The sequence below is a fragment of the Podarcis liolepis genome (genome assembly GCF_965112155.1).
Source record: "Podarcis liolepis genome assembly, chromosome: 12".
In the NCBI taxonomy this organism is placed as follows: domain Eukaryota; kingdom Metazoa; phylum Chordata; class Lepidosauria; order Squamata; family Lacertidae; genus Podarcis; species Podarcis liolepis.
In genome coordinates, this window is record NC_139563.1 from 4833964 (window position 1) to 4861209 (window position 27246).

A 27246-nucleotide genomic window follows, 5' to 3' on the forward strand; every position below is an offset into this window, starting at 1 on the left:
CTGGGGAAACCCAGCCAGATGGGTGGGGTATAAATAATAAGTTGTTGTTGTTGTTGTTGTTGTTGTTGTTGTTGTTGTTGTTGTTGTTGTTGTTATGTCCATAAATTACCATATAACATATATTCAACAGTGACAATTTATTGCTGACAAAGGACAGCTGGACATATAAAGGGCCCCATTACCTCCAGTAACTTAGGGCCTCATCAAACCTAAATCTGGCACTGCTGAGACCCTCACACCGGGGGCACCAGGGATCCATAACAGGGTGTTCCTGGGGTTGGGGTGAAACTTTGCAAAACACAGTCCTCGGCTAGAAGCAGACGGATCTCTGGCGTGCTGACTGTGCAGATAAATAACGTTAGGAACCCACAGAAGTACGCCTGGCATCTTCCTTATACAGTGGTACCTTGGTGAAGCAAAGGCTGCAAGGTTTTCAACTGGGGCAATCAGAATAAGATCCACTACAGTGGTACCTCTGGTTAAGTACTTAATTCGTTCTGGAGGTCCGTTCTTAACCTGAAACTGTTCTTAACCTGAAGCACCACTTTAGCTAATGGGGCCTCCTGCTGCCGCCACACGATTTCTGTTCTCATCCTGAAGTAAAGTTCTTAACCCGAGGTACTATTTCTGTGTTAGCGGAGTCTGTAACCTGAGGTACCACTGTATTTCTTTTGCAATTCACAGCAGGCAAAAAACCCAGATTGACTGATGCCTATGGAAAACATAGGGAGGACAATACAGTGGTACCTCTGGTTATGTACTTAATTCGTTCCGGAGGTCCGTTCTTAACCTGAAACTGTTCTTAACCTGAAGCACCACTTTAGCTAATGGGGCCTCCCGCTGCTGCGCGATTTCTGTTCTCATCCTGAAGCAAAGTTCTTAACCTGAAGCACTATTTCTGGGTTAGCGGAGTCTGTAACCTGAAGCGTCTGTAACCTGAAGCGTCTGTAACCTGAGGTACCCCTGTATTTGACTATTGATTCAAAACTCCTAAGATGTATTTTATATAATTGACTTTTCATTTCTACTCTTTGTATATCGTACTGTTGTTTTATCGCTATTGTCAGGGAACTGCCATCGGCTCAGGGGGGAGAGGGGAAAAGCCGGCTGGATTACAGAGAGCCCCCAAAGATCGTGGGAAGCAGCACCTCCTTAGCGGAGGAGAGTAACCATGCCTTCAGTGGAGAGGAGCTTCAAGGCTCGGAGGAGGCGTGGTGGTGCCAGGACACCTTGCCTGGGCAAAGCGGGCAGAAGAGAGGTCCTCCGTTACCCACGCCTTCCCTGCACAGTAGGCTTCCGCGCAGAGAGGGGAGGCGCAGACTGGGCGTCAAGAAACTACTCTGCTGGGGAAGGTTTAAGGACCACCTGTTGGGATACTGCCAGGGAGATAAAGCCCATCATGGCCCCAAGCCGTCTGCCGGACGATCCATCGATCTCCCGTAGGCACGCAGTATCAGCAATTAGCGACATGAGTTTCTAGAAAATAGCTTGCCACATTCCAGAGCTCACGCACACTCTATCAGCAGATAATTCACAGCAGAAGTCGCACGCAGGAGAGCATTATTTACAAGTTTTATTCAGCGTTGATCAGAACAAAGAAAAACATGACTGCCTGCATCAGTGTCTCCAGACACAGAGAGAGAAAACGAAAGCAACAGGAAACATAAACATCCTGTGAACAGGAAATACGCAGACTGTGTGACTCTCAATGTCTGCTCCCTTTTAAGGTGGAACGGAAATATCCTAACACCACCCACTCTCAGATTCTGCCAGGGAATGAGCCAGCCACGGAATAGTGGCGCTCTGGACAGATAAGGTTTATTTTGGCGTCCAAAGCAAGGCTTCGCACCCGAGCAGGGAGGCATTTGCCTGCTTGCTCTCGAGCAACCCCTTGGAACCTTTACAGCTATGGCCGATGGCTGACGCCAAGAAAGATTCATTCATTCATTCCGCCCCCACCCGAACCCAGCCCGATTTCCGCTGCCCCCTTCCGACCGACCTGTACAGCTGTTTCCGCTTCAGCCTGGCCGTTTCCTCCGGGAAGTCCTTGGCCTCTTCAACGAGGCACACCCAGGCGTGGAAGGCGAATCCGCTCCCGGGCCACTTCTGGATGGAAGGCACCATAATCCCCGCCATGCTGGGCGTGAGGTCGAAATACTGCAGGGCTCGCTCGGCGCCATCTTTCCTAGCCATCCCAGAGAGGGCCCGGATGACTTGGACGGTGTAGGGGTGAGGCCCCTTGCCCTGCTCGGTCCGGAGGAGCTTCAGGAGCTGCCTCAGTTCCCCCGGCCGGATGGAGAGGCCGCCCAAGACCTGTCACCAAAAATGAAAAAAAACGGGTGATAATTAGTGTTGGAGGAAGGGGATACCCGCCTAGCCAGCCAGATCAGCCGAATCAACCCTGGCGATCAATGGGGTGACAGATGTCGCAGCCAGATCGCCCTCACATCCTGGAAACGGTCTGCCTCTTTAGTACACTGAACTGACTTTTTCCTGTGAAGCGATACTTTGATACAAAGTTTCCACAGTGCCTGACTACTGTATATCATAAGAAGAAACAGTATAAATTGAGCAACTGTGGCAATTTGAAGTTATAAGCATTTAGCAACATTGACTTTGACTGTGTTAATTTCCTTTTCTCTTACTTTTTGGACTGTCTCCTTTGTTTTTGTATTTGGAAATTTTGCTCTATGGCCATTTTGATTTGCTCCCTCTAGAGGATAAAGTAAAGCTCGGCAAGGCTTAAGACAGTGGAATTTTCCAAGGGAGAATAAATCCCGTGGGAATTGACCTTGACATGAGTGGCCCACAAGAAGAGATAGTCACAAGAGCCAAGATCAAGCAACAACAACAACAACAACAGTTGCAGCTGCAACAGGCAAAGAAAAGAGGCTCAATCTCAGGCGCAACAGCCGGATCAGCAGGAACAACAGGTCAAGACAAAGGAGCAGCCGTTTCTATGGAAGCTGTGACAGAGGCCCTGCTCAAGATAAACCAAACTCTGGAGTCTTTGACAAAACAGACTTCAGAGAATACACAAAAATTAACAGAAATATCAGCAAGATTAAACCAGAATACAGAATCTATAAATAAATTGGTAGAGGAAAACGCCACTACGCGCCAAATTGCCGAAGAGGCCAAAGCCACTGCTGGAGAGACACAGGAGAAATTAGAGACGCTTGCCAAGAAGGTCTATGAGCATGACGCAACTTTGGCCTTGTGGGAGTTACAGAGGAAAGAGAGAAACTTAAAATTAAGACTGATTCCGGAGAACGAAAGAGACAGCCTTGTGGAATATTTGACACGGGAGTTTGCGGATTGCTGGGACCTTGAGGAAGACGAATTCAAAATTACGACTGCCTTTAGATTGGGTAAAAAGCAAGATAGAAAGACACCGAGAGACTGTCTGATTACACTCAGATCCAAGGAGGAAAGAGACAAAATACTAGGACTACACTTTGAAAAGGCCTTGCAAATTGGAAATTCAGCTGTACAGATCTTTAAAGACATCCCAAAATACATTTTGGATTTAAGAAACTTCTACAAGGACTTGGTTCTCTTGCTAAAGAAGAATTCTATTCGCTTCAGGTGGGAGTTCCCACAAGGACTGTCATTCGACTACAAGGCAAAGAAAGTGAAAATAAAGACAATTCAAGACAAAGACAAATTTTTGGCAAGATACCAGGAGGACTTACAGAAGGGGACTGTGGACGCACTTGCAGAACAGAGGAGAGCATTGGATATCCTGAATCTCTCGTTTGGACAAAAACCACCACCATCAGAAGAAGAGCAACAACTTGGAGCTGTTGGAGGAGCCTTAGGAAAATAACAAGATGGCTCTGCAATTCCTTAGTTGGAATTGTAATGGGCTCAATGGGCCTTTGAAGAGAAGACAAGTATTTCATATATTGAATAGAGAACAATTGGATTTGATATGCTTACAAGAAACTCACATAACCAGAGCCCACAGGAGACTACTTTCAAATAAAAGGCTAGGACAAGAATTTATTTCATCAGACAAAGTTAAGAAGAGAGGAGTTGTAATATATGTGAAGGAGAAATGGGCTCCAAAAATGATATTCAAAGATGAACAAGGGAGATATCTGGCTGTGGAGATACAAGTACAAGGAGAAAAATTCTTAGTTGTTGGAATTTATGCACCAAATGAAGGCAAATCCGACTTCTTTAAGAGACTTCATGAAACTTTGATGGACTATCTGGACTACAATATGATAATTATGGGAGATATGAATGGCGTGGTCTCCACTAATATGGACAAGGCACAAAGACTTACAGTCACCAAAGAAGGGAGACTCCCTAAGACTTTTTTTGAAATGACTGAAAACATGGACTTGATAGATATTTGGAGAACAAGGAATCCTCTGGAGAGAGAGGGAACCTTTTTCTCCCAAGCAATGATGACCTGGACCAGAATCGATCAAATCTGGGTTACTAGTGGAATGGCTCCAAAGATTAAGAAAGTGGAAATCTGCCCAAAAACTTGCTCCGACCATAACGCCGTGAAGATGGAGATGAAACTCACAATAACTGGCCAATTTAGATGGAGAATGAATGACACCCTCTTTCGAGATAAGGAGATTCTCACGAAGGCCCAAAAGACCCTAAAAGACTACTTTGAAATAAATTTGAGGACCGACGTGGAGAAAAGAGTGATCTGGGACGCAAGTAAAGCGGTGATGAGAGGATTTTTGATTCAACAAAACTCAATAAAGAGGAAAAAACAAAATGAGAAAAAAGAGAAGATTCTGGAAATGATAAAGGAAGGAGAGAGGAAATTAAGAACAAAACCAAAATCCCAGGACATTTTAAGAGAGATCAAATTATATCAAACACAATATATGGAATTGATGAACCAAGAGATTGAATGGAAGATAAAGCAAATGAAGCAAAAGACTTTTGAATCAGCAAATAAATGTGGCAAACTTTTGGCATGGCAACTGAAGAAAAGGCAGAAACTAAATACAGTTACAAGCCTAGAGGTGGATGGAAAGAATATATCCAAACCCAATGAAATTAGAAATTGCTTTTTAAGTTATTTCAAAAAACTCTACACCCAAGGCCCGCAAAATGAAGAAGATATAGACAAATTCCTCGGAAAATATGGACTACAAAACATCTCTCATCAAAGTAAGATGGACTTGAACCAGAGAATCTCAGAACAAGAGATAGAGGCTGCCATTCAGAATATGCAACTGGGCAAATCTCCGGGACCAGATGGACTGACTTCCAGATACTACAAATCGCTGAAGGAATGGTTGACTCAACCACTAAGAGAAGTTTGTAATGAGATCCTTGAGGGAAAAAAGGCACCTGAATCGTGGAAAGAGGCATATATTTCACTCATACCAAAGTCAGAGAATGAAAAGACCCAACTCAAGAACTACCGCCCAATATCCCTGCTTAATGTGGATTACAAAATTTTTGCAGACATTTTGGCAAAAAGATTTAAAAGAGTCTTGATGGAGAAGATTCATAAAGACCAAGCAGGCTTTCTCCCTAAAAGACACCTAGCAGACAATGTAAGGAATGTAATAGATATTTTGGAAAAGCTAGAGGTGAATATAAACACTAAGGCAGTATTGATCTTTGTGGATGCGGAGAAAGCCTTTGATAATATTTCTTGGAGTTTTATGAGGAAGAATCTTCATGGGATGGGGGTAGGTCAGGGTTTTGAGAATGGTATGGCTGCAATATATTCTGAACAAAAAGCCAAACTGATTGTAAACAATGTAGTGACTGAGGAACTTAAGATAGAAAAAGGAACACGACAGGGGTGCCCGATCTCCCCATTACTTTTTATTTCAGTTCTGGAGGTGTTGCTGAATATGATAAGAAATGACCAGCAGGTCAAAGGTGTGCAGGTCGGAGCTAAACATTATAAGTTAAGAGCGTTCGCAGATGACCTAGTATTGACTTTGCAAGAGCCAAACACTAGTACGAAAAGGGTTTTAGAAATAATACAACAGTTTGGCCAGGTAGCTGGATTTAAGTTGAACAAGCAAAAAACCAAAGTTTTAGGGAAAAACCTAACAGATATGGAAAAGGAGAAATTTCAAGAGGAAACAGGTTTGACTGTGGTCAAGAAGGTCAAATACCTAGGGGTTTACTTAACATCTAAGAATCAGAATTTGTATAAGGACAACTATGAAAAATGCTGGTCAGAAATTAAAAAAGATTTAGAAATATGGTCAAACTTGAAACTGTCAATGTTAGGCCGAATTGCAGTAATTAAAATGAATGTATTGCCTAGAATGTTATTTTTGTTTCAGACCTTGCAGATTATTGATAAGATGGAATGTTTTAAGAGGTGGCACAAAGATATCTCGAAATTTGTCTGGCAGGGCAAAAAGCCCCGAATTAAATTTAAAATATTGACAGATGTTAAAGAAAGAGGGGGTTTTGCCCTGCCGGACCTAAAATTGTACTATGAGGCAGCAGCTTTTTGCTGGCTCAAAGAATGGATGCTCCTCGAGAACACGGACATCTTGGATCTGGAAGGTTTCAATAATGCTTTTGGTTGGCATGCATATCTTTGGTATGATAAAGTCAATAGTGCCTTTAAAAATCACATTGTCAGAAAAGCATTGTTTAATGTTTGGATAAGATATAAAGATCTATTGGAAAACAAAACCCCTAGATGGGTGTCACCAGTGGAGGCTAAAGCAGTGAAGAAACTCAATATGGAGGTCGGATGGCCGAAGTATTGGGAAATTTTAGAACAGGATGGAGATAAGTTCAAACTACAAAGTCAGGAGAAATTGAAGCATAAAGTAGAAAATTGGTTCCAATATCGCCAAATAATGGAATTTTTTAAACAGGACAGGAAAGTCGGTTTCCAGGTGGAAAAATCAAAATTAGAAACCGAACTGTTAGAATCCAATACTAAGAATTTATCTAGAATGTACAACTTGTTGTTGAAATGGAACACACAGGATGAAACAGTTAAATCGGCTATGATTAAGTGGGCTCAGGATGTTGGACATAACATTATGTCAGCTGACTGGGAATGGTTATGGAACACCGGTATAAAATTTACGGCATGTAATGCCTTAAAGGAAAACATTATGAAAATGGTATACAGGTGGTACATGACCCCAGTCAAGCTGGCAAAAATCTATCATTTGCCCGATAACAAATGTTGGAAGTGTAAAGAGACTGAAGGTACCTTTTGTCACCTTTGGTGGACATGCCCGAAGATTAAGGCCTTCTGGGAAATGATCTATAATGAAATGAAAAAGGTACTTAAATGTACCTTTCCTAAAAAACCAGAGGCCTTTCTCTTGGGCATTGTCGGCCAATTGGTGACAAAGAAAGATAGAGCTTTTTTCATGTATGCCACAACAGCAGCAAGAATACTCATCGCAAAGTATTGGAAGACACAAGATTTACCCACTTTGGAAGAATGGCAGATGAAAGTGATGGACTACATGACACTGGCCGAGATGACAGGCAGAATCCGTGACCAACGAAAAGAGACGGTGGAAGAAGAATGGAGAAAATTTAAAAGCTATCTTAAGGACTACTATAAACTTAATGAATGCTAAAATGCCGTGGTTTCCAGAAACAAAGGGGTACAGGGATATAAGGTTAGATTATAAAAGAGGACTAAGATGATAGAGATTGGAAAGTAACAATTGGGAGTTGCTAGTTGAACCATGGACATTGGGATGCAGAGAGGGGGGGTATGGGGAAGTCCAAGAAAAGAGGTTTATGAAAATATGTTTGAAACTATACGTGTATGTTTGTCATTTTTAGTGTTTGTCTGTTTTTCTTAAAAATGTTGTAAAACCAATAAAAATTTTATAAAAAAAAAAAAAGATAATTAGTGTTGGAGGTGTAATAGAATGACTGGAACATCAAACCACATGTGGTGGTCATGTCCAGAAATTAAGAAATATTGGAATATGATACACGAGGAAATTAAAAAGCTAATAAAAACATCACATAATAAAAGAGCAGAATCATACTTATTAGGAATTTTGAATGGTGACATCCCAAATGACAAAATTAATATTTGACCTGTACGCGACAACAGCAGCGAGAATGGTAATAGCCAATAATTGGAAAGGGAATTACGTCCCAACCAAAGGAGAACGGCTGAATAAATAATGCGAATACTTGGAATTAGCAAAGCTGACTGATTTGATAAGACCAAAACCAATGCAATCCAGAAACAACGGAAATGTTTAAATGATTATTTATGTAGACAAAGATTCAGCGTAAGGTAGTGGTTGTGTTTAGATTTATGAAAGATTTAGAAAACTTATTGATTAGCATATTTTTATGAGATTGTAAGGGAAAAATACGGAATAACAGATACAATTTTGCTTGAAATGTATATAGGAAGTGCAGTGTAAGCGATGGAAGTCAATCAATGAAATTTTGTTATTGAGATATTTGAAGAATAAATTTGGAAGAAATTCTTCCGACTTTTCTTCTTCTTCCATTTTTTCTTTTTATTATTTCTTTTTCTTTTCTTCCTTTTTTTGTTCTTTTTTATATATGTGTACTTATCTGAAATATGTATGTATGTATGTATGTATGTATGTATGTATTTGCAGTATTTTGCTTGTAAGGTAAAGGTAAAGGGACCCCTGACCATTAGGTCCAGTCGCAGACGACTCTGGGGTTGTGGCGCTCATTGCACTTTATTGGCCGAGGGAGCCAGCGTACAGCTTCCGGGTCCTGTTGCCAGCATGACTAAGACACTTCTGGCAAACCAGAGCAGTGCACGGAAACGCCGTTTACCTTCCCGCCAGAGTGGTACCTATTTATCTACTTGCACTTTGATGTGCTTTCGAACTGCTAGGTTGGCAGGAGCAGGGACCGAGCAACAGGAGCTCACCCCCTCGCGGGGATTCGAACCGCCGACCTTCTGATTGGCAAGTCCTAGGCTCAGTGGTTTAACCCACAGCGCCACCCGCGTCCCTATTCCTCTTAATACCCCACAATATTTCCTACCTAGATTATGTCAAATAAAATTTAATAATAATGATAATAATAATGATGATAATAATAATAATAATAATAATAATAATAAAGACCTGCAAGAGGTAGAGGAGGTTCTCAGAGCACTTGGGGTCCAGCTCCTGCCCCGTGGCGCACAGGGCATCCAGTAGGCAGCTCACCATCCCTGCCTTGACGCAGGTGGTACGGCTCTGCAGTGAGGCGTCGCAGATTTTCTTGAGCCACTCGGAGAGGAAGATCTGGAGCTCCCACGACTTCAGTTCCGGGATCCACATGATCAGGATCAAAAGGGGCTGCTCGTTGTGGATCAGGCGTGCGGGAGAAGAGCTGTGGTCACCTTCGACGGCCTGAAGTGAGGGGAGAGTCAAGTTGTAATCATTTTTTTTTTCAAAAAAATATTTTTTATTAAATTTTCTGTTTTACAATTTAAAATACAGTCATACCTCGGGTTACAGACACTTCAGGTTGCGTTTTTTTGGGTTACGGAGCGCCGAAACCCAGAATACCGGAACGGGTTACTTCCAAGTTTTGGCGGTTGCGCATGCACAGAAGAGCTAAATCGCGCTTTGCACATGCGCAGAAGCACCGGATCACAACCCGGGCGTGTGCAGATGCACCACTGCAGGTTGCGGATCCTGTGGGTTGCAAACGTGCATCCCGCACGGATCACGTTCACAACCCGAGCGTCCACTGTACAGTCGTACCTTGGAAGTCGAACGGAATCCGTTCCAGAAGTTTGCCCAGCTTCCAAAACATTCAAAAACCAAATCGCGGCTTCCGATTGGCTCCTGCAGCCGATCAGAAGCCCCATTGGACCTTTGGCTTCCAAAAGAACAGTTGAAAACCGGAACACTCAATGCCATGTCTGCGGCGTTTGGGAGCCAAAACGTTCGGGAACTAAGCTGCTTGACTTCTAAGGTACGACTGTACTCATTTAAACATCCTTAAAATACCAATGACTTGCCTTCCTCTCTTTCCATGGTTCACTTTGCATATCATAAATCCCTGCATATTTTACGAACACTAAACCATTCAGCATTCCATTATTGCAGCAATCAAAACCGGTCCATGGGGTCACGAAGAGTCAGACACGACTAAACGACTAAACAACAACAAAGGTAAAGGTAAAGGGACCCCTGACCATTAGGTCCAGTCGTGGCCGACTCTGGGGTTGTGGCGCTCATCTCGCTTTATTGGCCGAGGGAGCCGGCGTACAGCTTCCGGGTCATGTGGCCAGCAGGACTAAGCCGCTTCTGGTGAACCAGATCAGCTCACAGAAACGCCGTTTACCTTCCCGCCGGAGTGGTACCTATTTATCTACTTGCACTTTGACGTGCTTTTGAACTGCTAGGTTGGCAGGAGCAGGGACTAAGCAATGGGAGATCACCCCGTCGCGGGGATTCGAACCGCCGACCTTCTGATCAGCAAGTCCTAGGCTCTGTGGTTTAACCCACAGCGCCACCCGCATCCCAGCGCCACCCGCATCCCAACTGTTTGGAGGTAGACTGTTTGAATTGTGCATTGCTGTCTGAATTGTGCATTGCTTTCTAACGATTTGTTGGGTCTCTGGACCGTAATAAAGATTGATTGATTGATATTACGCCTTTCATGCAACTGAACTGTGGACGGATCCTGCTTAGCTCTGCCAACGTGCTGGCAGATTTTAATTCTCTCTTGTCAAAAAGATCTCACCATGTTGAGGAGTTCCTGCAGCAGTTTCTTGGTCGGCTGACTCTGGCTCTTCAGAACTTCATATAAGTGCGAATAGCCAATTCTTTCTTTGAACACCTCCTGAAAAATGCAGGCAGCCGTTAAGGATTAGCGAGAGCAGATCACGCCATTAATTCCCGAATTCCCACCCAAAGCAAACTGGGGAGGGGGAATTAGGGAGAGGCGGCTCAAACTTTTCTATTCTGCTTCAAGTATGATTTGGGATTTCTCGTTCCGTTACCCTGACTTCCACATATGCATTTGCCGGGAGCTTATGTGATTAAGAAACAACATGAGTATAGCACAGAATTCAGTTGGCCAAGTCAAAAGGGGGTGAACAGCGATTTGTTTTGTGTTTGAGCTCTTTATTAGGTAGCAAAAATTATATCCTGGCTTGATTGTAACCAAACCCCTCTAAGCAGTTTACAGGAAGTGTTGAAACTGCCAATGAAAACAAGTACTTCTAAACATTTAAATGAGCGTTCAGATTAACAGCAAAAGATTTGAACGTGCAAGCATCTACGCCTTTGGGTTTTAGGCGGCAGCTGTAGCAGGGCTAAGTCTACAGATCAAATTGGTCGGATGGGTGCAAAAGGGGTAAGGCAATCCCACAAGCTTTCAGCATGAAGACTGTTCAAAGATTAAACAAAACACAAAAACAGTGTCGAGTCCAGTTAAAGCTAAAGAAGTCAGTGGAATAAAATCAGTGTAAAGTCGGAAAGTCCCAACTCAAAATAGAGATGTTAGTTGCTTCTTGTGTTTTGGTTTGTGGCACGTATGAGTAACAAAGTGAGCATTCAGATCTAGGTAGGAAATATTGTGGGGTATTAAGAGAAATAGATCACCCATCTCCAACCAGCCTAGAGTTTAGGACTTTGGAAGAACTTTACAAACGTTCACACGCAAAACACACCGCCCACTTTCAAAACGGCCAACGCTTAGACTAGACCCGCATAAATTAACTTGGGTCCCTTCGTTTGAATGGGTCTATTCTGAGTATAATCTACTTCAGGCATAGGCAAACTCGGCCCTCCAGATGTTTTGAGACTACAATTCCCATCATCCCTGACCACTGGTCCTGTTAGCTAGGGATGATGGGAGTTGTAGTCCCAAAACATCTGGAGGGCCGCGTTTGCCTACGCCTGATCTAGTTGAACACAACCCTATTTTTTAGGTTCCTAGACGCTGACTCTGTTCTACAAACCCCAGATCAGAATCTTAAGTGAGAATGTATCTGAGACTCCAGACCCGAATTGGGCGGGACACCCCAGAATTACAGAAGGCACCCCAGCTTCGGATTGCATCCTGGGATGTCCCGTTTTTGGTTCTCATGAAAGTGCGGCCCCGAAAGATGGGCATCCCGATTTTCCTCTGCGGGACGTTGGAGGGTGTGAGACTCTAATCGCATCTTCATTTAAGTAATCTTGTTAAAGGTAAGAGGATAATTCTTCTACTTGCTGCCATCAGTGTTATCTCAAGCACTGTACTTCCCCCAAGGAAATACACAGGCAGGTAACTGGTGGGGAATTTGGTACTGCACACAACATTTTCAAGTTTCTACCCCTCATGATTCAAGAAAATAGATCTTGCCTTCTGTGGGTATCAAATGAAGCCACGTCTTGACAATAATATACCGAAGTGTCTTTCAAACCACATGCAGAGAGTTGTGAGATCTCACACCTTTTTTTCTTCCTTGGACTACAAATGCATTTTTAGTAACTCTTTTAGATACTTTTCCTCTGGCAACAGGGTTGCTGAGGCTGCTACCTGTCTTCCTAGTTATCTCCCGCTTGGACTACTGCAATGCGCTCTGTGTGGGGCTACCTTTGAAGGTGACCCGGAAACTACAACTAATCCAGAATGCAGCAGCCAGACTAGTGACTGGGAGCGGTCGCCGAGACCACATAACACCAGTCTTGAAAGACCTACATTGGCTCCCAGTACGTTTCCGAGCACAATTCAAAGTGTTGGTGCTGACCTTGAAAGCCCTAAACAGCCTCAGTCCAGTATACCTGAAGGAGCGTCTCCACCCCCATCATTCTGCCCAGACACTGAGGTGCAGCTACGAGGGCCTTCTGGTGGTTCCCTCCCTGCGAGAAGCAAAGTTACCGGGAACCAGGCAGAGGGCCTTCTCAGTGGTGGCGCCCTCCCACCAGATGTCAAAGAGATAAACAACTACCAGACTTTTAGAAGACATCTGAAGGCAGCTCTGTTCAGGGAAGTTTTAAATGTGTGACATTTTAATGTATTTTTAATCTTTGTTGGAAGCCGCCCAGAGTGGCTGGGGAAACCCAGCCAGATGGGCGGGATACAAATAAATTATTATTATTATTATTATTATTATTATTATTATTATTATTATTATGTCTCCAGCTTTAGCTGTATATATTATTATTTATTGCATTTTTCTCCCACTATCTTTTCCTCCAAGGAGCTCAAGCTTGCATACATAAAAAGGTAAAGGTACCCCTGCCCATACGGCCAGTCTTGACAGACTATGGGGTTGTGCGCCCATCTCACTCAAGAGGCCGGGGGCCAGCGCTGTCCGAAGACACTTCCGGGTCACGTGGCCAGCGTGACATCGCTGCTCTGGCAAGCCAGAGCCGCACACGGAAACGCCGTTTACCTTCCCGCCAGTAAGCGGTCCCTATTTATCTACTTGCACCCGAGGGTGCTTTCGAACTGCTAGGTTGGCAGGCGCTGGGACCGAACGACGGGAGCGCACCCCGCCGCGGGGATTCGAACCGCCGACCTTTCGATCGGCAAGTCCTAGGCGCTGAGGCTTTTACCCACAGCGCCACCCGCGTCCCTTTGCATACATAGTCCTCCCATTTAATCCTAACAACAACCCTGAGAGGTAGGTGAGGCTGAGAGGCAGAGACGGGCCCAAGATCACCCAGGGAGCTGCTTGGCCAAGAGGGGATTCGAACCCTGGTCTCCCAGGTCCTAGTCTGATGCTCTAACCGCTGCGCCACACTGTCTCTCTTGCTGTTCATCCTGTGCTCCTTATTTTACCAAAAAAAAATATGGTCCCAAGAGGCGAGGAATGCGTGTCCCTTACCTTGGCCGAAGGAGAGTTGCTCATGATAGACGTGAGGACTCCGATAGCGTGGATGGGAATGGCGTCAGAGTTGTTGTCGAAAACCTGAAGGCGAAAAGGAAGGAGGCAGGTGAGAAATCAAGACCCAACATCTGTCTACCTGGCAGGGTGGAAAATCTCGGCTGCGATGGGCCGCCCAACTTCTGAAGCTCTCCCAAGATGGCTTCCCTTACCCTCGAGTGAATACCGTCTCGTAAACAGACTGTACCGTGGTACCTCGGGTTAAGAACTTAATTCGTTCCGGAGGTCCGTTCTTTACCTGATACTGTTCTTAACCTGAAGCACCACTTTAGCTAATGGGGCCTCCAGCTGCTGCCGCGCCACCAGAGCACGATTTCTGTTCTCATCCTGAAGCAAAGTTCTTAACCTGAAGCACTATTTCTGGGTTAGCAGAGTCTGTAACCTGAAGCGTATGTAACCCGAGGTACCACTGTAATGGCGACTGCTACCCTGGGTTCCTGGGTTCTGTTTAGCTCTTCGATAAGCCTAACAAGTTACAGATAGGTAGCCGTGTTGGTCTGCCATAGTCAAAATAAAAAAATTCCTTCCAGTAGCACCTTAAAGACCAACTAAGTTAGTTCTTGGTATGAGCTTTCGTGTGCATGCACACTTCTTCAGATACACTGAAACAGAAGTTACCAGATCCTTCTATATAGTGAGAAGGTGGGGAGGGGTATTACTCAGAAGGGTGGTGGGAATGGGAGATTGGCAGATAGCTGAGATGAGTCTGTTGACGACTCTTAACGACTGCAATAGGTCTTACAGGAAAAGGCAAGGGGTGAGAAGGTGAGAAATGGCTTAGTCATGTATAATGGGATAAGAATCCAATGTCTTTGTTCAGACCAGGTCTCTCCATGGTTTTAAGTTTGGTAATGAGTTGCAATTCAGCAGCTTCTCTTTCCAGTCTGTTTCTGAAATTCCTTTGTAGTAAAACAGCTACTTTGAGATCTTGTATAGAATGTCCTGGGAGATTGAAGTGTTCTCCTACTGGTTTCTCTGTTTTGTGATTCTTGATGTCAGATTTATGTCCGTTTATTCTTTGGCGTAAGGTTTGGCCTGATTGTCCAATATAGAGAGCCTAACAAGGACGCTGCAAGAACTGGATCCTCTCTGCTTTCAAGGGAGGAACAGCAGCGGGTTCAAATCAAGCGCAGAAACAAGGTGCTTAAATCATATGAAGCGGTTTGGCGATGCAGACCTTCTAACTATGACATTAAGCCGCGGCACGTATCATAAAAAGCAGGCGCATTAAATTAATGTCGCAAGGCACACCAGAGGCACGAGCAAGAGAGACATTGAAAAAGAGGGGCAGAGACGGATTTACCATTGCTGCTTCCTGCCCTGGGCTCCTTTGGGAAGATAGAGAAATAAACTAAACTCTCAAAACCGGCGTTTCTGTTCCACCGTATTGTCCTCTGCTCGGAAGTGGCAAATCGTGACCCGCGCACGCGTGGGTTGCGTTCACTTCAGGATGTGAACAGGGCTCCAGAACGGATCCCGTTCGCATCCAGAGGTACCACTGTACCAGAATTTTAGAAGACATCTGAAGGCAGCCCTGTTTAGGGAAGCTTTTAATAGACTATTGCATTTTAATATTCTGTTGGAAGCTGCCCTGAGTGGCTGGGGAAGCCCAGCCAGATGGGCGGGGTATAAATAAAAAATTGTTGTTGTTGTTGTTGTTGTTGTTGTTATTCCAAGGCCTCGTTTTTGGCCAATCTGTTCTTGATCTCCAAGTCACCGTCTCGCCCTGCGCAGGGCACATAATATCCCAATTATATGTTGGCAGTCTCTTTGGCACGCATCCAGAATTTTAAGTAAACTGACAGCGTGGATTTTCCAAAGTCATTACAACACACACCAACACACAGCGAGAAGAAGAACCTACTTCCGAACTACTAAGCCTGCAATGCCACAAACCAAGTTAGGAAGAAGAGATCTGAAAATCCACATGAAATGGGAGGGAAGTCTTTGAAACGTCTGCAAAGGGAGGAGGCCGCAATTGGGTTTGCTGACTGCAGAACAGGAGGGGCAGACGGAACAACAGGATGAAATGGGACCCTAACAGGCTGGCAATACCTGACCCATCACATGCAATCCTCTGCCATTTCTCGGATGGGCAATGGGGGCACAATTCTGGACTCCTTACAATCTCCCTCCCTCCCTCTCCAAGTCTCACAGCAAGAATTGCCAGAGCTGCCCCATTATATAGTGGAAATACAACATAAACACAATAGAGCAGTACAGTGGAACCTCGGGTTAAGAACTTAATTCGTTCTGGAGGTCCGTTCTTAACCTGAAACTGTTCTTAACCTGAAGAACCACTTTAGCTAATGGGGCCTCCCGCTGCTGCTGCACGATTTTTGTTCTCATCCTGAAGCAAAGCTCTTAACCCAAAGTACTATTTCTGGGTTAGCGGAGTCTGTAACCTGAAGCGTTTGTAACCCGAGGTACCACTGTATTTACTTCCGGGTTTGCCACGGTCGCAACTTGGATCGGGCCCAAGTAGAGGTGGTTGTAAGTAGAGGTTCTACTGTAAACTTTATCATTACTTTCAAAAGAAAACCGCCATGTCATTATTGTTTTTAACCCGAGGTACCACTGTATAATAATAATAATAATAATAATAATAATAATAATAATAATAATAATAATAATTTATTATTTATACCCTGCCCATCTTTCTGGGTTTCCCCAGCCACTCTGGGCGGCTTCCAACAGAACACTAAAATACAATAACGTATTAAACATTAAAAGCTTCCCTAACAGGTGTGCCTTCAGATGTCTTCTAAAAGTCAAATAGTTGTTTATTTCCTTCACATCTGAAGGGAGGGCGTTCTACAGAGCGGGCGCCACCACCGAGAAGGCCCTCCGCCTGGTTCCCTGTAGCTTCACTTCTCGCAGTGAAGGAACCGCCAGAATTTGTAGCTCCTGAAACAGCTATCCTTCAAAATCCACCACCTCTCTGAATCTTGGGGTGCAGTTCTCCAGACAAAATAATGCGTACAAAAATGCACTATTTATATATTTTTGGCAACGTGTGCATAACACGCATCTGTTAGTGAAAATAAAAGGAAACCGGATTCTGGTAGCAGGCGATGCTGAAGCAGTCTAACACCTTTCAAATCAACCTTGCAAATCGGAAACCAAGAAAGCGGTGAGATGGAGGTGGGAGTTCACACATTAATTTGATTCGGCCAGCCGGCGGAGTCAAATTCTAGTCCCAAAACCAGCAGGGAAAGATATAAACGGCTTCTCGGTTTGGAAAGGCGGCTCCTATAATTAAGCCATCCGGCGAGACTCCAAGCTGTGAATACTTTTCGGCTGCCTCACCTGCAGGGCTGACGGCACCTTCCTTTTCTTAAGAGATTACCCTCTGCGACTTCCCTTCCTAAACAGGCTTTTTTCCTGGGACATACTGCTGCATTCTCTGAAAGGTTTGGGAGCCAACGATGCCAACTTCTAAAGAGCCTTTATCCGTTTCCACGGCTACAGAGGATGACGGCTATTGGCAGGTCAGGGATGCTGCCGCAGAACTGGGCCAAAACCATAGATGTCAACTTACAGATTTGAAAATAAGGGACCAGCAGCCTCAAAAATAAGGGATCAGCAGCCGAAATAAGGGATTTTAGTCAACCAGCAGCCAAACGAAGCCTCAAGCGGTGGTTCCCACAGCGCAGCAACCCGGCAAAGGGAATGCAGCAAGGAAAACCACCGTCACCTCTCTGCTGGGAAGCGCTGAGCAAAGGCGAGTCCCCAGGCAACGCGGCCGATTTGATTGGCACAAGGCATGCAAGCTCCACCCCCCAGTTGTTCTTAGACTCCTTATTGGGTGAGCAAGGCAGCCAAGCAACCCAGTTGGAGCCTCCCTCCTCCCTGGCCGGCAAGGAGGGAGGGAGAGGAGCTGCTTCCTTTGAAACCCGGGAAATTTAAGGGACATCAATAAGGGACAGCAGCGGGGCATGGTGCTGGGATAAGGGAGTTTCCCGCCAAATAAGGGACGGTTGACAGCTATGGCCACAACCACTCTGGGGAAGGAGAAATCGGCTTACGGCTCGTAAGGAAGCCGCTGGGGGTCACAGCAAGATTGCGAGGACACAACTGCAACCACGGTTTCCTCCTAAGAACCTGAGATGAGGCTGCAGGATCAGGCCAATGTCCCATCTGGTCCAGCATCATGTGGCCAACCAGATATCCATGGGAAGCCCATGCCCTCCAACATTCCTTCAATGAAAATAGGGACATTTCTCACTTTTCCCCATTTTTGTCCCCGCTCTCCTCCTCCTTTCTTCCTCTCCTGCCCTCCGGTAGCCGCTATGAGCTGCCCGAGGGAGGACGGCAGTGGTAGTCATGGAGAGGTCAAGGAGAGGCAATAATAATAATAATAATAATAATAATTTTGTATTTATACTCCACCCTTCCCGGTTCAGAAAACAGGGCTCAGGGCAGCTAACAACAAATTAAAAACAGTCGATGCAACAAAAAACAGCATAAAATACAGTATAAAAGGTGACCAACAATAAATTCAGAATTCAAAAATCAATTTAGGGGGGGAAATCCCCTAAATCCATCCAATAAACATTAGCTGGCTAGCTGGCTAGCTGGCTAAATTAGTCCTATTTGGGCCAGCGAGGAGACCAGGGGAGAATTAGATGTGGGATCCCAGAGCGGTTAATCTTCATAAAAAGGGGAGGGAGGAAGGGGAATAAGAGATCAGCCTAAGTTCAAACTGAAAGTCAGGCGGAATAGCTCTGTCTTACAGGCCGTGCGGAAGGAAGTTAAATCCTGAAGGGCCCTAGTCTCCTGGGACAGAGCATTCCACCAGGTCGGAGCCATCACTGAGAAGGCCCTGGTGGAGGATAATCTGACTTCCTTAAGGCCCAGGACCTCTAAACTATAATTATTCATGGACCTTAAGGTCCTCTGTGGGGCAGACCAGGAGAGGCGGTCCCGTAAATACGAGGGCCCTAAGCCACTCTTATATCGTTGTTTGTAGAATCTTATTAACCTGACAATGCAAAACCAACCAACAAACCATATTTTTTTAATCACAGTTTGGAAAAAAATCCCAGTTAATGCTAATCACTGCTAGGTCTTATTTGGACACAAGTGCAAACTACAACTATGGCAAACTACAGAAGAGAAGATAAATCTACTCACGAAAGGAGAAGAGGGAGGAAACTTAACCCACACAGAATATTTCCAATTGTCAAGTTGGTTTGGAGAGCAAAACACTTTGATGTCCAGTGACCCATGCGAAAGCATCGCTTGGCTGGTGAGCGATTGAAAGGTGGACACTGTTAGGATATTTCCGTTCCACCTTAAAAGGGAGCAGGCTTTTGTAAGTTACAGAGTCTGCGCATGTCCTATTCACAGGATGTTTGTGTTTGCTGATTCCTTTCGCTTTCTCAGTCGGCTCAGACACGCTGACAGAATGGACGTGTTTTCTTTTGTTCTGTTAAACGCTAAATAAAGTCTGTAAATTATGCTCTTCTGCTCTTCTGTGATGCAAGCTTTCGGCTGCGTTTCTGCTGATAAAGAGGGTGCACCAGCCTAGGAATGATGCCAGGAATTTCCAAAGGCTTTGTGCCCCTAACTGTTGGATCTGCGTGAGTACGGGAGGCCGATGGACGTCCAGAACTCCGGCTTGGGGGCTCATGATGGACACTATCTCCCTGGCAGTTTCCCAACAACAAGGTTATGGGCCCAGATTCACGGCACCTACAGGAGAGTAAAGCTGCAACAGACTGCGTTTAAGAGGTATGGTGGGAAAAGCGAAAGAAATGAGGGAGGCATTTGGCTTTTCTGTTTTACCTCTTTGATCTCCGGCAAGGCTTAATTGGCCTGGGAGCCGAGCCAAAAAGGCTTCGTGATTAATGGCTGCCAAGATAAGGAGTCTTTCAAGTTAAAATAGACTCGCGGCTCAAGTAAAAGGCTGAGATGGATCTCTTACAGACCTCAGAAACTGCTCCGTGTCCTAAGTTGGATGGGCAGAATTATGAACCCTGGGCAAAATGGTGTGAGAGTTTACTGCGTCAGTTTGGGGTGTGGCATGTTGTTTCTGGAGCCCCCCCAGTTCCTCTGACAGAGAGATGGGAATCAGCTGATTCGAAAGCGATAGACATAATAGTCCTATCCGTATCTCTTGAGGAAATTAAGACGCTGGCTGGCAACACCACTGCACGTGGAATGTGGTCTGCTTTAATGAAAGCTCACAAACCAATAATCCCAGCCCAGAGTTTGACTGCATCGGAGGTCCTAGCTGTTTCCCAGAATGCGATTGAGTGCAGGGATGCTGAGGGCACCGGTTGCAAGCTGCAGGGGGAGCTGACCGTCACGTCATCCCAGGCAGCATTCCAGCCTCCAGGGGGAGCCAAGGAGTCGGCAGCTGAGAGCTCTGGTTCTCGTGAGAACCAAGGCCATCGCCTTTGCAGAGGCCGGAAAGGCAAAGGTAAACAGATGCCTGCAGATGGCCAGGAGCAGAGGGAGGGTGAAGAGCCCGCGCAAGGGGATAACAAAGCATTGCTTGCTGGCACAGCTTCACCAAAGGCTAAAGGCAAGTCTGGTGGCCAGGAGCAGCAGGGGGGCAAGCTGCAAAAGCCCAAACCGCTGGAAAACAAGGGTTTGCTTGCTGTAAAGACTGCTCCAACTGCCAAAGGCAGGTTTATTGTGGACTCAGGTGCCAGCCGCCACGTTTCCAAGGACAGGCATCTCTTTATCTCCTTCAAGCCACAGGAAGGTGAGATCCACCTGGCTGATGGAAGGACGTTGCAAATTGCAGGAGAAGGGACTGTGAAACTTGCAAGTCTGCACACTACCATCAGTAATGTACTTTTTGTTCCAGGAGCGGCGAGCAACTTGTTGAGCGTTCCACAGCTTACTGGGCGTGGTTTTCAGATTTCCTTCAAGAGGAGCGTCTGTGTCATCAGTAAAGGCAAAGAGGACTATTTGCATGCAAAGTTTATGGATGGTTTGTTCCATATAACTTATGATGACACTGCTGTTGTATCTAATGCTGATTCTTGTTGTGTTGCACAAACTAACAAAGTTCTTCATGCAGGTTGCATTCACGATGCGCATCGAAGGTTTTGTCACCTCTCTTGGAAGGCACTGGCCAAGATGCCAGAGGTGGTTGAGGGTTTGAACATCAAACCTTGTAAATTTCACATGAAATGTGTATCTTGTGCAGAAAACAAGGTGAAGGTTGCTCCAAAAGGCAAGGAGTCTAGCAGGCAGGCTTCCAAACCCTACCAGCTAGTGCATGCGGACCTGGTTGGGCCACTTGCGCCCTCTATAGGAGGAGCAAGGTACTTCATGATTCTGATTGATTCTTTTTCCAGGTACATTCATGTGTATTTGCTCGAACAGAAATCGCAAGCGTTTCCAAAGTTTAAGGAATTCTGTGCTTGGTTGGAGAATGTGCACGGTAAACGTATTTCTTGTTTTTTTACTGATCGGGGCGGGGAGTTTACTTCTCAGCAGTTTGAAGCTTTCCTGACTGAGAAGGGAATCCAGCATGACATGTCAACGCCCAGATCGCCATGGATGAATGGGCTTGCGGAGAGAGCAAATCAAACATTGCTGCAAGGAATCAAAACCTTGTTGCATGATGCCAATCTCCCTGATAAGTTTTGGGGGGAAGCTTTGGGGAATCTGGTTTACAGTTATAATCGCAGGTTGTCATCACCCATTGGCTGTACCCCCTATGAGAAGATGTTTGGCAAGAAACCCAACACCAAACACATGAGAATTTTTGGTTCGGACATGTGGGTACGCACACAACAAACCAACAAGCTTGGGAAGCGTGGGGCACATGGTTTGTTCATGGGGTACGAAAAAGGTGCATACAGGGTATGGATGACTGACTCTAAATCCATAAAGTTCACAAGGAGTGTTGAGTACAATCCTAAGTGGGGGGAAAATGTGGGAATTTTCCAGTGTTACCCAGAGGAGGTTGAAGGTGATGTCAAGCAAGCAGCTAAAGCTGAGGAAGCTGCTGAGGATGATGATGAGGATGAGGATGATGATGATGATCAGAGTTCGGATTCCAGTTCAGTGGGCGGCGCTGCTGCTGATGTCAGTGAAAGTGATGACACAGCAGACTACCAGAGCGCAAAGGCCTCAGTCAGACCATCTGATGCGTCTGACAATGAACTGGAAGAACCACTGTTCACCATTGGTCACTTTTCTCCTAAGAAAGAGGAGATGAGTCCAGAAGACTTGCGTCTAGTACGCAGATCTGAAAGGGCGACCAAAGGCAGACCTCCAAAGAGGTATGCTGATGAGTTTGCTAAGACAGCAACTGCTGTTCTTAGTAGCTCAGAGAAGGTATGGGAACCTTCAAGCTTCAAAGAGGTTCAGGAGTTAACCTCTAAAGATGCTGAGCCTTGGCTTAATGCCATGAAGGCTGAAGTTGATTCCTTGAACAGGAACCAAACTTGGGAACTGGTACCGGTAGTCCCAGGAATGAGACTGGTTGGCAGCAAATGGGTCTTCAAGGCCAAGACAGACCAGAATGGCAAGGTAGTCAGACACAAAGCCAGATTGGTTGCCAGAGGTTTTTCACAGGTACCAGGACAGGATTACCACGAGACCTACTCACCCACAGTCAAATATGAGAGCATTCGGCTGATGCTCAAGGTCGCTGCGGAGGAGAAACTGCATGTTTCCCACCACGACATTAATACAGCTTTTTTGTATGGGATTTTGAATGAACAGCTGTTCATGCTTCCACCTGATGGGATGGAGATACAGAAGGGTATGGTCTGTAAACTGCGGAAATCCTTATATGGTCTTAAGCAGAGTGCCAGGTGTTGGAACACAAAACTCACTGAGACATTGCTTTCTCTAGGTTTTCACCAGGGCAAAGCTGATCCATGTGTGTTTGTCAAGGAGGAGGGGCAAAACAAACTGTATTGTTTATGTTTTGTTGATGATCTTCTGATGTTTTGGGAGAATCAGGCTTTTTATCAAAGCACCCTAGCTCAGCTGAAGGAGCACTTTGACATGAAGGATCTTGGTGAGGTATCCAACTATCTTTCTCTGCAGGTGGAGAAGGACCAAGCAGGTAATTTTCTGGTACACCAAACACAGAAAATTGCTGATGTGTTAACCAGGTTGAATTTGGTTGATGCAAACCCAGCAGACACACCGATGGTGACAGGTTACCAGGTAGACAGTACTGCTGAAGCGTTTTCTGACACAACGCTGTACAGATGCATTCTAGGCAAGCTGAATTTCATTGCCAGATGTTCAAGACCTGACATAGCTGTAAGCTGTAATCTGCTTAGCAGACATGCCAACAATCCTACGGTTCAGGATTGGAAAGCTCTGAAGCGCATAGCCCGCTATTTGAAAGGGACTATGCACTACAGGCTGAGGTTCACCAGTCAGAAGACTGGAGGTCTTGAAATCTTTGCTGATGCAAGTTTTGGAAGTGACACCACGGATGGTACAAGCACTTCTGGCGTATGCTACATGTACAACCACTGCCTGTTTGACTGGTTGTGCAAGAAGCAGACAACAGTGAGCCTAAGTTCCTGTGAAGCAGAACTCAATGCTCTGTCATTTTCACTCATGGATTGTGAATGGTTGATGCAACTGTTTAAGGACATCAGGGTGTCTGTGAAATGTCCTGTACAAGTGTATCAAGACAATAGATCATGTTTGGCTTTGCTGAACTCCGAGAGTTGCAAGCAGAGAACCAAGTACTTGCAGATTAAGTTACATCGTGCAAGAGAGTGTATCCAGAAAGGACTGATTCAGGTGTCCTACATGCCAGGAAATGAAATTCCTGCTGATCTGTTGTCTAAGGTTGTTAACAAAGAACAACTAAAGGTTTATGTACAAAAGTTGCAATTGGGTGAACCACAGGTACAACAGGTTACACGGAAAGGGGGAGGATGTTAGGATATTTCCGCTCCACCTTAAAAGGGAGCAGGCTTTTGTAAGTTACAGAGTCTGTGCATGTCCTATTCACAGGATGTTTGTGTTTGCTGATTCCTTTCGTTTTCTCAGTCGGCTCAGACACGCTGACAGAATGGACGTGTTTTCTTTTGTTCTGTTAAACGCTAAATAAAGTCTGTAAATTATGCTCTTCTGCTCTTCTGTGATGCAAGCTTTCGGCTGCGTTTCTGCTGATAAAGAGGGTGCACCAGCCTAGGAATGATGCCAGGAATTTCCAAAGGCTTTGTGCCCCTAACTGTTGGATCTGCGTGAGTACGGGAGGCCGATGGACGTCCAGAACTCCGGCTTGGGGGCTCATGATGGACACTATCTCCCTGGCAGTTTCCCAACAGACACGGCGGGAGTTTTGCTACAGATCACTTGACAGGTCACAGAAACTGCAAATTCCCAGTTCTCAGGGAGCGGCGCAGGTTTTCCAGAAAACCAGGAACAGGAAAATTTCCCTACACAAATCCGGGGGACTTTGCCTCAGAAAGCTTGTCCTGGAATTTATTCTGGTGCCCCGGAGTGTGAGCGAACCAATTTAGCATGTTTATTTTCCTTGCATTTAGGAAGCAAAAGCTAAAAGCTAAAACTGTCAGGCTTGCATAATATTGAATTTGCGGTTGGTGCCCTTTTGAGGAACTTACGAAACAGAAAAGTTTTCCACGGAAAAACAGAGCACTGGGAAATCTTCGGCCCAATACAGTGATATCTCGGTTTTTGAACGTAATCTGTTCCGGAAGAACGTTTGACATCCGAAACGTTCGAAAACTGAGGCGCAAAGAGTGGTCTGCCAATTCAATAGAGAAAATTGTGAAAAAACAACAGATAAAACCGAGAGGAAGCCATTCGACTTCTGAGGCGCGTTCGAAAATGGAATCATTTACTTCTGGGTTTTCGGTGTTCAAAAACCGAAGCATTTGACAGCGGAGGTGTCCAAAAACCGAGGTACCACTGTATCAGCGTTTCCATGCCAACGAGCAACATGCGGCAGCCAGAAGGAAGGAGCCCAAAGTGAGAAAATTTTGTGCGGAAAGTGTTGTGTGGCTGGGCCCTCTCATGTGGACACAGCCCAGCGCGGTACGGTCCACACAAAGGAAAACTAAGCAAGTTTGCCTCGATACGGCAAACTGAATGCAAAAGAACACATAAAATTCAAGGTGCTGTATGAATGTCAGGGACTGTCAGGAAGCTGAGTAGTGTGAACTCGGATAAGGGAGGCAGGTGGCTGGAGTCTGACTCAGGAAAGGAGATAAAAAAATTCTTTCCAGTAGCACCTTAAAGGTAAAGGGACCCTTGACCGTTAGGTACAGTCGCGGACGACTCTGGGGTTGCGGTGCTCATCTCGCTTTATTAGCTGAGGGAGCCGGCGTACAGCTTCCGGGTCATGTGGCCAGCATGACTAAGCCGCTTCTGGCGAACCAGAGCAGCGCACGGAAACACCGTTTACCTTCCCGCCGGAGTGGTACCTATTTATCTACTTGCACTTTGAGGTGCTTTTGAACTGCTAGGTTGGCAGGAGCAGGGACCGAGCAACGGGAGCTCACCCCGTCGTGGGGATTCGAACCGCCGACCTTCTGATCCTAGTCTCTGTGGTTTAACCCACAGCACCACCCATGCCTTAGAGACCAACTAAGTTTGTTATTGGTATGAGCTGTCAGGTGCATGCACATTTCTTCAGATAGGAAAGGAGGTTGGAGATTTGTGGGGACCTGTACCAGCCAGGAGACAAGAATCAGAGTCACGGGATGCTTCAGAGCTGGAGGAAGAGGACGACGAGGCCGGCCGGCAAGCGAAGGGCCAGGTGCTTCCCCACCCTCTCCTGCCCCAATGTCTCCCAGAACCAGAAGAGGACTGAAGAGGGAAGAGCAGAGGCAGCTTTCATGCTGGCATAGTCTCTAGAGAAACTACACCTAATCCAGAATGCGGCAGCTAGACTGGTGACTGGGAGCGGCTGCCGTGACCACATAACACTGGTCTTGAAAGACCTGCATTGGCTCCCGGTACGAGAACAATTCAGAGGGTTGGTTCTGACCATTAAAGCCCTAATAGCCTTGGCCCAGTAGACCTGAAGGAGCGTCTCCACCCCCATCGTTCAGCCGGACACTGAGATCCAGCTCCGAGGGCCTTCTGGCGGTTCCCTCCCTGCGAGAACTGATGTTACAGGGAACCAGGCAGAGGGCCTTCTTGGTAGCGGCGACCGCCCCGTGGAACGCCCTCCCGTCAGATGTCAAGGAAATAAACAACTCTCTGACTTTTAGAAGACATCTGAAGGCAGCCCTGTTTAGGGAAGCGTTTTATGTTTGATGATTCACTGTATTTCACTGTACCCTAGCCAGAGTGGCTAGGGTAACCCAGCCAGATGGGTGGGAAATTTATTATTATTATTATTATTATTATTATTATTATTATTATTATGCTTAGACTGGTCCTCTTTTGCTAAGTGTGAGTTCCCCCTCTAGAGCTTTATACTTAAAGTTGTTGTTGTTGTTATCATCATCATCATCATAATTATTACTGTATTTTTCAGTCTATAAGACGCCCCCGTGCATAAGATGCCCTCTATTTTGGGGGACTCAGATTTAAGAAAATGGGGGGAGATGGCCCAGAGCATAAGACGCCCCCTAATTTTTGACATTGTTTTTTAGGGGGAAAACCTAGTCTTATACATGGTATTATTAGGGTAGATGTGCACAGCCTGTTGGGGGAAGGTATATAAACTGGGGAGGAATGGTTGTCCCCAGTAGCTGCCAACTATACCATGAAGTATGGACCTGGGAATAACTGCCTAAATTCTGGACTGGTGTGTTTTTAGATAATCCATAGCTGTATGGCAGATGAAGGTGATAGACTATATGGAATTGGCAGAAATGACTGGCAGAATCCGGGATCAGGAAGAAGAGTCGGTGGAAGAAGATTGGAAGAAATTTAAAGATTACTTACAGAAATATTGTAAAATTAATGAATGTTAGAATCATGTTGGATAGAAATTAAGTGGTTTCTAGCTGTAATGCTTTTAGAGAATATGAAACAAAGGTCTATAAATGGGTAAAAGCTTAATGGTAAGGATTTGCTGAACTAATAAATTTAAGTGGAATACAAAAAAGGGAGGTATGAGGAGGTCCGGGGAAATAAGCTTAGGGAAAATAAGAAACGGAAAATTAATGTGTTTTTTTAACTGTTTTTATTTTGCATTTTTCTTTTTCTTTTTCCATTTTTTTTGTAATGTGTGAAAAAATCTTAATAAATATCTTATAAAAAAAATAATAATCCATAGCTGTAGAAGCAACTCTCTTTCTTTGACAATAAAGAGTTAAACCCTCTGCCGTGTGAATTCCTTTGTCTGGGAAGCACCCTTGGAAATGAAGGTTATGTATTTCTGTGACACGGATACGAAAGGATTTTAAAGCTTCACAAACAGCAAGTCGACGGCCTATTGAACATGCAGCAACCGCCAAACATTCTTATGCGACAGCATGGAAGAGCAAGGCACATTATACAAC

The 27246-nt window shown here is 45.3% G+C and overlaps 1 protein-coding gene across 10 annotated transcripts in view; it reads right to left on the bottom strand.

Moving 5' to 3' along the window:
• The window catches only part of NBEAL2 (neurobeachin like 2), a 227338-nt gene that overhangs the window by 77067 nt on the left and 123025 nt on the right, over positions 1–27246 (bottom strand). For all 10 annotated transcript variants that reach the window (XM_083466478.1, XM_083466481.1, XM_083466483.1 and 7 more), the window contains 4 exons: positions 13760–13843; positions 10681–10779; positions 9066–9335; positions 2000–2313 (listed from right to left, as the gene is read on the bottom strand). In XM_083466478.1, the coding sequence (XP_083322604.1) occupies positions 2000–2313; positions 9066–9335; positions 10681–10779; positions 13760–13843 (767 nt within the window). The remainder of the gene's footprint in view (positions 1–1999; positions 2314–9065; positions 9336–10680; positions 10780–13759; positions 13844–27246) is intronic.